The 12,166-nt window shown below is 40.1% G+C and overlaps 1 protein-coding gene across 1 annotated transcript in view; it reads left to right on the top strand.

Annotated features, from left to right (window-relative positions):
• The window catches only part of wdfy1 (WD repeat and FYVE domain containing 1), a 75,422-nt gene extending 66,978 nt beyond the window's left edge, over nt 1-8,444 (top strand). The window contains exons 11-12 of the mRNA XM_078563724.1: nt 3,858-3,966; nt 6,143-8,444. Of these exons, the coding sequence (XP_078419850.1) occupies nt 3,858-3,966; nt 6,143-6,202 (169 nt within the window). The 3' untranslated portion in view covers nt 6,203-8,444. The remainder of the gene's footprint in view (nt 1-3,857; nt 3,967-6,142) is intronic.
• The last annotated feature ends 3,722 nt before the right edge of the window (nt 8,445-12,166 follow it).

The raw sequence follows: 12,166 nt of genomic DNA, 5'->3' as shown, positions 1-12,166 counted from the left end.
TAGATAAGTAAAATAACATACCAGCTTGTTTGGCTAGGTGATACATTGGCGCAATGGTGTGCCGAATAGTTATTGGCTTCGTGCGACTGTCTTTTCCTGCGCTGAGTGGCACGAGCGACCCTTAACCCCACCCAAAAACTGGCTTGGCCCAGTCTGCCCGACACATCCTATTTGGTGAATTAAAGCTCCAATTCCTTTTTTCTCCTAAAACCAGCATGATCCAAATCTGGGACAGAATCAGTCTCGAGGTTGCTGTTTTTAAGATCTGATTCAATATTTTCTAAATGCAGGAAGGGATGCTCCATCGCATCCATGCTTTAGGTTGATTTTAGGGAAGAGGGAAAATTCATTTGAATGAAATTCTATCTCCATGTTAAATGTGGCTTTTTCTATGAATCAGAAAAATATTTTCCCTAAATTCCTCACTTTTCATTTTGTTATGAACTGCATTTGTTGGCAGAGTCCCATTTTGTAAGGACTGAAATTTGAGCGTAGCAATGCTTTTCTGTTGAATATCACATAATGTGGCATATTAGTGCCAAAGTGTATGAGAACTAAATCCAAGGTTTGTGTTAGCAGCCATGTTCCCCACGGAACCAGATGGTGCCCTTGGCTGTGCCGCCATTTTGGAAAGGAAGGGAAAAAAGATTCGGTTGAATTACCGAGAACTGATCCTAAGTATTGCAAGGAGTGGGTATATGTAATATTGGGTGCAGGTCACTTTTAGCGAGGAAAAGGGTGCAATGCATGGAAGAGGGGAATAAGGAAGAAAGAAAAGCATAGAAAATATAAGCCAAAAAAAAAGTGAGATTTTGATTTCCATGGACTTAAATGGTCCATTATCTGTCTGTAGAGTGCAGATGTGACATGTTTACTGACATGTTCATTTTTCAAAAATTCAATGGTCCAGATACTGAGACATAAACATGCAAGGCTACAAGGATAGAATGAGGGAATGGGATTAAGTAGATTGCTCTACAGAGAACCAGCATGGACAAAATGGGCTGAATGATCTCTATGCCATTATGACTCCATGACATGATGTCCCATTTCATGCAGAATTGTTTACTGAGTTGACCTGGTTCTTTTAAGGAATATTTTGAATAATGCCCAAGGAGCAATGATGCTGGAGGCCAGCTTGCAAATCATTAGCCAAAATAATAAAATTGTATACATTGCTGTATACCTCTGGAATTTACACTTAGATGTAAAACCCCAGGAATAGAGGTAGAATATCATTTTTATCACTGGTAATGCTTGAAATTCTGTTTCAAAAAATAATTTCTTACTTTGGGTCATAGAATAAAGACTCGACCTGTTAACCGTGAGTAGGAACGTAGGATCCCCCACTCTACTGTTACCATCAAGCCAGGAGATCAACCCTGGTTCAATGAAGACTGCAGGAGGGCATGTCAGGAGCAGCACCAGGCATACCTAAAAATGAGGTGTCAATCTGGTTAAGCTACAACACAGGACTACTTGTGTGCCAAACAGCAGAGGCAGCATGCTATAAACAGAGCTAAGCGATTCCATAACCAACGGGTCAGATCTAAGCTTTGCAGTCCTGCCACATCCAGTCATGAATGGTGGTAGACAATTAAACAACTCACTGGAGGAGGAGGCTCCACAAATATCCCCGTTCTCAATGATGGGAGAATCCAGCACATCTGTGCAAAAGACATGGTTGAAGCATTTACAAAGATTTTCAGCCAGAAGTGCCAAGTGGATGATCCATCTCACCCTCCTCTGGAGGTCCCCAGCATCACAGATGCTAGTATTCAGCCAATTCAATTCACTCCATGTGATATCAAGAAATGGCTGAAGGCACTGGATACTGCAAAGGCTAAGTGCCCTGACAACATTCCAGCATCAGTAATAGAGTCTTGTGCTCCAGAACTAGTTGCACCCTTAGCCAAGCTGTGCCAATACAGCTACAACACTGGCAACTATCCACAGCGTAAAACTGCCCAGGTATATCCTGTCCACAAAAAGCAGGACAAATCCAACCTGGCCAATTACTGCCCCATCAATCTACTCTTGATCATCAGTAAAATGATGGAAGGGGTCACATGGCACTTACTCAGAAACAACTTGCTCAATGGTGCTCAGTTTGGGTGCCACCTCAACTCCTTAACTTGATCAACTCCTGACTTCATTACACCCTTAGTCCAAACATGGACAGAAGAGCTGAACTCCAGAGGTGAGGTGAGAGTGACTACCTTTGACATCAAGGCAGCATTAACTGAGTGTGGCATGGAGGTCAATCATCTCAGTCCCTGGACATCATTGCAGGAGTTCCTCAGGGTAGTGTCCTAGGCCCAACCATCTTCACCTACTTTATCAATGACCTTCTTTCCATCATAAAGTCAGGAGTGGGGATGTTCACTGCTGATTACACAAGGTTTAGCACCATTTGTGACTCCTCAGATACTGAAGCAGTCTGTGTCCATTTGCAGCAAGACCTGGATAACATCCAAGCTTAGGCTGATAAGTGGCAAGTAACATTTGCACTGCACAAGTGCCAGACAATGGCCGTCTCCAACAAGAGAGAACCCAACCATCTCCCTTTGACATTTAATGGCTTTACCAGCACTGAATCCCCCACTATCAACATCCTGGGGGTACCAGAAACTGAACTGGACCAGCCTTATAAATACTGTGGCTACAAGAGCAGGTCAGAGACTGTAAATTCGGCACAGAATAACTCACCTCCTGATTTTCCAAGGCCAGTCCACTATCTACAGGCATAAGTCAGGAATGTGATGGAATACTCTCCACTTGCCTGGTTGAGTGCACCTCCAACAATACTCAAGAAACTTGACACCATCCAGGCCTGCTTGACTGGCACACCATCAAACACTTTAACATTTGTCCCCTCCAGCACTGATGCACAGTGGCAGCAGTGTGTATCATCTATAGGATGCACAGCAGCAACTCACTAAGGGTCCTTCGACCGCACTTTCCAAACCTGTGACCTCTACCATCTAGAAGGCCAAGGGCAGCAGATGCATGGGAACACCATTACCTCCAAGCTCCCCTCCAAGCCCCACACCATCCTGACTTGGAACTATATCACCGTTCCTTCACCGTCTCTGGGTCAAAGTCCTGGAACTCCGTCATTAACAGATCTGTGGGTGTACCTAAGCCATATGGACTGCAGCCATTCAAGAAGGTAGCTCACCATCACCTTCTCAAGGGCAATTAGGAATGGGTAATATAAATGCTGGCCTAGTCAGTGATGCCTACGCCCCATGAAAGAATAAAAAAGGATCAGGAGTAAGCTGTTCTGCATTCAGTTAGTTCATGGCTGATTTGTATCATAACTACATTTACTTGTCTTGGTTCCAAATTCCTTAATAAATGTATCAAAAAAGATTTTGTCAATCTTGGTTTCAAATTTTTTAATTGACCAAGATGCAACAGCTTTTTGGGGGGCCAGAGTTCCAGATTTTCACTGCCTTTTGCATGAATAAGTGCTCCCTCGCTTCACCCCAAATAGCTTAGCTCTACTTTAAGATAATGTCCCTTTCTTCTCGATTCCACTACTGATGGAAATAGTTTCTCTTCCTCTGCACCCAGAAATGTGTTTAAATGATATTGCCTCCTCTGTATGGATCAATATATGCATATTCCTGGAGCAAACTCTATTGGGTTCAGTGGCATTTGTTAATTTGCCTATTGGTAAGGTAAATTAATTTGCCATTTAGAAGGGCATTTGAGGCAAATAATTTGAGTGCTATTTATTATCTGCAAATAATGTTAGTGGAAATTTGTTACAATGCAAGATGATTTTGTCAACTGACTGTTTTATTGATGCTGAAACTGAAGGGTGTTTATTATAATATTTAATACTACAGTCGAACTTCTTTGGCAACATTTCATGAAGGCAAACATAATATTGCGCACATGAATCTGGATACCACAAGAGGACTGATGGTAACCTGTGGAAGTGATCGTATTGTGAAGGTATTTTTCCTTCTAAATCTCATATGCCTGCTCAGTTTGACTTCTTCACCCTTCAAGGCTTTGAGGGGTTTGTTTAATATACTTAAAGAAGCCGTCTTGCAAAGCTTTGTCTAATATTTGTAAAGTAAGCTACTGACAAGAATGTTGTGTTCAGCGTCCTGTGTGAAAAGGTGAAACGTGCAAAAATAATGGACCAGACTTGGATGTCGCAGGGTGTCGAATCTGCCATTATGTAGACTTATCCCTGCAACCATCAGCTCAAAAAAAAGTTGCTCGCTAAGATTCTAGAAGTGTGTGTTGATAAAGGCAGAGCAACAGGAACAGCATCTTGGACTCGAGTTAACCAGGCACCCAACCTTAACCAATCAGATTTAAAGATTGGGAAATAAAAAGAGAAAAAACTGAGGAGGAGTGTGAATCAAAGGGTGTCAAATCAGGTACAGAAAGAGAAGGAAAAAAAAGTTGGATTAAGAGAGAAAATAGAGAGAGAGAAGGGAAACGTAAGAGTTTCTTTGAAGATTAATTTTTAAAATTTCCTGAAACAATTCTCAACCTGAAGGAGTGAGACTCCACTCTTGTAATAGTGCCAGAGAGATGATCATCAGTAATTAACACAGATCATATCAGCTGTACTTAGCTTCTAATTTTTCTTTTGAGTGCGTGGGCGATTTGTTTCAGTGGCCACACGTGCGCACTAACTTAAGGGTCGATTTGTGCGCTACCATGCAGGAATATTTGAAAACATTACTTGTGCTACTATTTAAATCACATACAACTGTGCAAATACAACAGCTTCATGTCTAAATGATTAATGGATATAGATTCTCTGCCATGTAGAAGGGGTTCGCTGTGTGTATCTAGAAATGCTTTATAGTTGTATGGAGGAGTCAGATTTCAGGATTTCTTGGCCATTTTCCCATAATGTATTCACACATTTATTTTCAAAAAGGTACTGAGCCAAAAAGTAGATTAAAAAGACTAATAGGGTTGTTTCCTCAAAGTCTAGAAATTATAAGCAATTTGCTGGCCTGCCTCAGAAATCGATTTCACACCCATTCCGCTGTGAGGACCTTGCTCCTGGGCACTCAAAAAATTGTTGGGTTTAGGATCTCCTTTTGGAGTAACGAACAAAGATGGAATAAAGGGGGCGCAACAATATACAAGTGAGAAACAGTTGAAATGAAGGGCCCATGGCTAATGTCAATGCATCCCAGCAGCTGAATAAGTTCAATTCAATATTTATTACATTGGATTTTTAATATGTTGGAGCTGGATTCCTTAATTCAGCTTATTTTTCCTCAAAAACTAAAATCCACAGCATTCAAAATAATATGGTTGGTGACCTTGGCATGGCTTAAGCTACAACTATGCCGATATCCCATCAGTGGTATTACTGGGGAAATGCTAAAGTACACACGATTACACAGTTATAAACAGTCGAGTGGGTGGCTGTTTTTTTTTTTGCCCACATCCTCATTTATGCAATTTGTGTGGTACGTGCTAAAATAGCATAACTGGCTTTAGCCAACTCTGACAAATGCAGTGGTTTCTGGCATGCCAGAGATTGCATGAGCCCCAGTGTTCTCCATTTAAAAATGGCAAACATTGGCTAGTGGCTGGAATTTTCATATCCTGTGCAACAAGATTATTTGTACGGCTCAGATTGTGGGTGTGTATGGCAGAGAGACCTCAGCGTGTAAAGGCTACTGGGGACTGTATTACCCGAGCCTCCAGGAAAGGACAGGTCCTGGTGCACACTTCGAGACTGAATAGAGCAGTTGGTAGCCACTGGCAGGACAGTCACTGTTATATCCTGTCCTGTACTTTATGGGTCCTGAGTCTGAGTCTGATCTTTTCTCAGAGGCTCCAATTATTTGTCCCCTGAGCAGATATTTCCACCTAACTTAGTGGAGTGCATCCGCCACCCAGGCAATAAGGGAGAATTCCTGTTGCTAGTTTGCCATTTTAAATTGGGGAACTGATCTTGCTGTAAGAGCCAGGAAATTAATGCTATGTAAAGGAATGAACAAGGATTGTAAAAGCCAGCTGGCTGCGCAAAAAGTGAACTTTGGCAACTGTAATATTGTAGCCTATTTTAGTACAGGTACTACTGTATGTAAAGATTGCCTCTTTACCATAACATTTTTTCTTGACTTTTGTTTTGCTTTCTCTGCAGATCTGGGACATGTCGCCAGTCGTTGGCTGCAGTCTGGCAACAGGTTTTTCTCCCCGTTGACCTCCAATCTTCTATAGCACTGCACCTTTCACCTACGCCGCTCAGAACCAGTCCCGCCTATGTGTTACCATGGAGACAGTGCTATTAAAGTTGACTGGAAATTCAGGTGATAAGCCTCCACTTTGCCCAAAGGACTGAATAAATATTGCCCGAATCTATAAGCACAGCAAAAACTCTGCAAAAGATATTTTAAAAAAAACTTTTCTGACTAAAATTGTAAAATAGCACCAATATTACATATACTCTATATTTGTTCTATATTTATTCTGTGCCTAACCTAACATGATTTAATTAATGTCTTTAATGAAGAAAAACTGCAAGATAATTTTTAGATACGAAACGTGTGATTTTTCCTGGTCATAATGCAATTTAGACATCGAAGATTATAGTGATTCCTGGTCTGTTTACAGTACGATGGTTCTCAGTGTTTGCTTTAGTTGTACACTGCAAATTCCTGTCGTATGCAGTTTGTGACCAGGCATGGATAAACAGAGGGCACTTTATGGGGAATGTAAGCTGCATTTTTATAATGACACAGGAAATATTTGGGTTTACAATAAAACTTATCCCCATTAATAAATCTACTTCTTTTACCAATGGTGATGAGGCAGAAGTGGTGTTTTCCTTTAACATCTACGTAAGTGAATACACTTCCTTTTGCAGTGGGACACATAATCCGATGCAGAGGGATGAAAGAATTTTGGGTTTATCATCATATTCTTTTGAATATGCCACAGTCATGTTCTTCAGCATTATCACAAACCTTTTGAGGACTCATTGCAATTTTGCAGAAAACATTTTGAAATGAAGAAACCTCCACTCTTTGTGGGTATATTGAATTACAATCTCTGTTTAGCTATGTTTAGTTCACTCTAGGATTGCAAGAGCCGTCAGCATTCATTTTATGCAGGTTATAATTCCAGTAAAAGCACATACATCTTTTACCTCAAATGATGCAATTAGAATTTTGATCGTAATACCTGTGAGTTGCTGCTTCATGATTTCCAATGTTTGTAGTTGTCCTAGTTAATATTTCCAGGCTTAGCAGATTAGGTTCTGCATTGAACAATTCACAGAAATGGAATAACTGATGTATAATTTTTTTTAATGTGTGAATGATGCACTGCAAACTTTGCATTACATTGTTACGTGCTTCTATTAATCCTTCAATGAAGAAATCACTTCTGTCCCATTTTTGGTCTATATTTTTTTTTTAAGTTGTCAAATTTGTTTGCCAGAAGATTTTTCACCAGTTTAATTTTAAGAAGCATAAGTTTGAAGAAGGTATTGATCAAAGGATGCTGTTGTCTTGTACTGAATTCACATGCTGGTGGTAGGGGATAGGAAGAGTGACATAAAGCAAGCCACTTCAAATATATTAAAGTGCACCTATGAATCATCCCAAGTAACTAAATGACAACGTGGGACTGTTTAAATTTGCATATTTGTCTAAAGTGAGATTTACTGTTGTCCTTCAAGTGTTTAATGTTCTCCTCCATTTTGGATAGTTAGAATATACAAACGGTAATGTTTTGATCAATTGGTTTGACTTTTATTTTCAATTGTGCATCAATCAATGAGTTAAGTTTTTAAATACCCTATGTTTTTTTTTAAGTATTTCCTTTCAAATGATGTGTTGGGAGATGGGAGGAAAATTGAAAATACGTTGTTTTGTTAAATATTAAAATGAGAAACAAGTTCATTTTTCCTCCAAAAGGTTCATTTTTGTATTTACCAAACATGTACTGGTACTTTGGTGTCAAATAAACACTTTGAATCCAGATCATTTTCCCATCTCCTTCTCCTCACAACACTCAAAGGTCTACTTTGCAGAATAACCTAATACTTGAAATCTTTCCTCCTGCTGAAGTATTGCCATATACCATGTTGGAAATAAGTCTTATTGTCCGAAGCTTGGAAAATGTGCAAAGAAATGAGAAAATATGAATGGAACTGCATTGTTGAAAGCTGTACACAGATGGCATCGATGAACAGACTTTTTAACTGTTGAAATAACATATATTACAATTCTGTTTTTAAGCAGTACATTTGAATAGTCTCTGTAAAGATCTCCCTGTAAGTATTCATATAAATCGTATATAATAGTACCATGGCTTAATGGCTTGGTATTTCACACACAAATCATCAATTCTTTTATGCTGATGCTGCTCCATTTATATGCTATATATCAAAATTGTAAGTAACTAGCTGCCATAAAATAAATTAGCTTCCTAAACATGAATTTCTTGGGTATGTTGTTGTTCTGAATGGAATGGATGTCACACATATCACTGTGATTTTAGCCTGAACATTTGATTTGAATGATCAAGGACAGAGTAATAAAACTATCCAATCCCCATGATATCTATCCATCATCCCTCAATGTAGTTTTCTAGTGTATGAAACAGCTCTTTAAACCTCTTCTAGATTTAAAGGTCGAACCACATTCAAGAGGTTTTCATTGGTGTAATATTCGCCCATAATGCTGCCGACTTGTTTCTTCTTAAATGGATAATTGAATGATTGTTTGACTGACTGCTTATCTGTAAGCACAGTTAGAGATAAGTGTTTGTTTTTGCACAGCCTCAATTTAAAATGATGAATTTAGCAAACTTATAAAGCCCTATCCTTTGGCTGGTGTCATTGGTCCAGATTTTGCGTTAAGGGGCCAAATGATGGCACTCATCTGTGACCTCGAAGAAAGCTACCCACAAAGATCTAGCGATCGGTGGCACTGATTTCACCTTTCACAATGTTAGTTTGAATCCAGTGCCAAAGGGATCTCCTAGGCATCCAACAACATTGATGTCATTAAGCAGGGTAAGCAGCCAATCACATTGAAGTATTCTCACAGCAAACCAGGAAGCAAGATACACTGATTATCCTACCATTTATATAGAGGAAAATAAATTTTTGAGACTTATATATTAGAGGCTGAAATATCAACATTTAAAAAAATTGTTAAAAGTTGAAACTTTTCACAACGGGAAACTGTGACATTGCACAAGTATAAGTTAGTTTTCCAGGGCCAGAAAGGTACTTTAGCAGTTGTTCTGACTTAATACACTGTTTACAAACCCAGTCACATTAATGAGATGTATCATTTTAGGGATTTTTTTAACAGCAATATTACAGTGTTGAAGGGGAAGTTCTCATCAATTCAGTGATTTCTCATTGATTATGGTCTGTAGGTACTTCATATCCAGAGTGGCGAAGCATTGAATCACTGACCACAACTTCTGGATTTTGCTTATAGCCATGCGTGTGAGAACTCCAGACGTTAGTTCATGTCAGTTTCAGAAGAGTAATGATGGTGAATACTGACCCGTTTGTCAGTATTTCAATACATCAAGAAGGGTCCTTCAACAGCACCTTCCAAACCCATGACCTCTACCACCTAGAATGACAAAGGCAGCAGGCACATGGAAACACCACCACCTGTGAGGTCCCCTCCAAGCCTCTCACCATCCTGACTTGGAACTATATCACCATTCCTTCATTGTCACTGGGTCAAAATCCTGGAATTCCCTTCCTAACAGCACTGTGGGAGTACCTACACCACATGGGCTACAGCAGTTCAAGAAGGCAGCTCACCACCGCCTTCTCAAGGGCAATTAGGGATGGGCAACAAATGCTGGCCTTGCTAGCAACGCCCACATTTCATGGAAGTATACTTATGAGAGAATGCAAACAAAAGAAAACTATTTTTTCTAATTTTCTCCTCTTGAAGGCTTTGCCTCCTTTTTCTTGTGGTGATGGTGTTCTATGGCCATTTTCTATGTGAAAGCCTGGGCAGAGGGTACAGTTAAGCACCTTGGGATGGTCTGCTAAGTTAAAGGTACTATATAAATGCAAGTTGCTATTGCTGTCCATTTGACTATAGAGGTGTCAGTTAGTCTCATCTTCCTTACCTGGTAGCCACATATGGACTACAGTAAGGGTTATTGGATAGTCATCAGGAATGCTAATGTATTTTTTCTTCCTTCCTCCACTTAAACATGACTGTGGATAAACTATCAATATGATGGAGAATTTACTGAAGTATTAAATCACATGACTGATGCAAGGTCACAACCTACTTATACTGAGGAAAATAAGTGTGTGCACCATTGATGGTAGAAGAAAGATTTGAAAGTAGAGAGTATAACTTTCTATTCCACATTTTATATTCACTTCAAGCAAAGTAGTAGACAAAGTACTTGACATTGGTAACACACAGCAACAATATAACTAAAGTCTGACAATCCTCCACTAGGTGGAGACTAGTATTCATAAGTTCAATAAGATTTGAATGGACAGGTTTAACTGAAAATAACTGTGTGAAAGCCATTGAATATTTTACTGCAGTTACTGTCACAACAAAAGGCTATTAGTCCTGCACCAATAACTTCTGTGTGGTGCTGTCTGGACTGGTTTCAAATGGATAGTCTTAACATTGACTAAACAGTTGTTATAATACCAAAGAACAGGTGTACATTCAATACCATGCAAACAATACGACCTGGTTCCTAGACTATGGAGTGATCAATTCCAGTTCTGTAGCGTGCGGCGAACATCTGACTATCCTAAGAATTCTGTAACTTTTCAGAAAGAACAGGCTCTGTCTTACTATTAGAATACCTTGAACACATCTCTCTTCCTGTCTCTTAGTCGTTAAACCCATCCCCGTGCTGACTTTGTGTTGGCTGACTGCACAGGGGCCACAAGGCTGCTTCATCCTCTCTGACTGTTTAACAATTTGGCCCTCTTGGGAATACCTGAGATTCTGTTATTAGAATACTAATTACTTTATGGCTGTCAAATGTTACAAGCGAGAGAGGTTTCCCACATTAGGTGCATAGGTCTCCAAACGAGCAGCATTCTTTCTTTACCTAGGTAAGGATCATCCTCTTGACCTGAGAGTTACAGCAAAAGGGAACCTTAGCATTCACTGTTTCTAAGCTCCCCTTTGTTTACAAGCACCAAGAATCCATCCCCATCTGTTTCATTGGCCCTCTGACATTCGACTTGCCATACAAAACACCATTTAAAAAGACACTGGTCAAGTACAACTCGAACATTTGCTGCTTATCCCCAAATCTGCCACAAAGTACTGAAGATGTCACAATCTTGGGTTAGGTTTTCTTCCTCTATACCACCCAAGATCATGCAGTATAGCAAAGAAAATTTGGGTAGAGAGACCTACCAACTTGCCCTTGCCCTTTTTTTTCCCTTCCAAACCCCTCCCCTCTGCCATCTTCCCAGTTGGTTGGGAGAATTGCAGGACATTCCTTCCCCACCCTGTTCACAAAAGAGAAGTGGGGTGTGTGGCAACCTGGCTGATTTCCCTACCTTAATTCCCTCTACTGGCATCACTAACTTGGGAACTGCCGGCAGAGGGGTTGTCATAGCCCCTAAGACAGTGGTAGAAAGTCAGTAGATCTCATAATTGGACAAGAGGGTGCAGGAGTGGTCACCTCTCCTAATCCTCAGGTTTTAGCCACTCAGTAATGAAGACTTCAGTGAAGGCCTAAGTGAAAAAGCTTACGCAGGTACTTTCAATTCTTCAGGCCCCTTAAAGATCCCTCCTCCTGAAGCTGCGGTGGATATCCCACTTCAGCTTGACAACATCTTTCTTTCTCAAAGTTGTGGGCTGTTTCTTGAAAGGACAGAAAATTTCTGTCCTGGGAAACTGGATCAGGTCTGGAGTGCAGGTGGATTATTTATGCTGACCCTGATGAAAAGAACATACAGTACATTTTGCAAACAGCAAGATCCCACAAACAACAGAGATGAATGATTCACTAATTGGATTTGGTCGTAGTTGAGGAAAAAACTACAGCTTGGTGAGTTGCCCATTCTTTTTGAATGATAGCATAGAAATCTTTAATATCGCTCAAGGAAGGATGGCACTTGTTGTATATTTGAGTTGTGCCTAACACACTCCCAATTGTGTGAACAGGAACTTCCCTGAACTTGTCAGGC

This window comes from Cetorhinus maximus, chromosome 19 (assembly GCF_964194155.1).
Source record: "Cetorhinus maximus chromosome 19, sCetMax3.hap1.1, whole genome shotgun sequence".
Lineage (NCBI taxonomy): Eukaryota > Metazoa > Chordata > Chondrichthyes > Lamniformes > Cetorhinidae > Cetorhinus > Cetorhinus maximus.
Note: the sequence above shows the minus strand (reverse complement) of the source record. Positions and strands in the feature narration are given on the sequence as shown.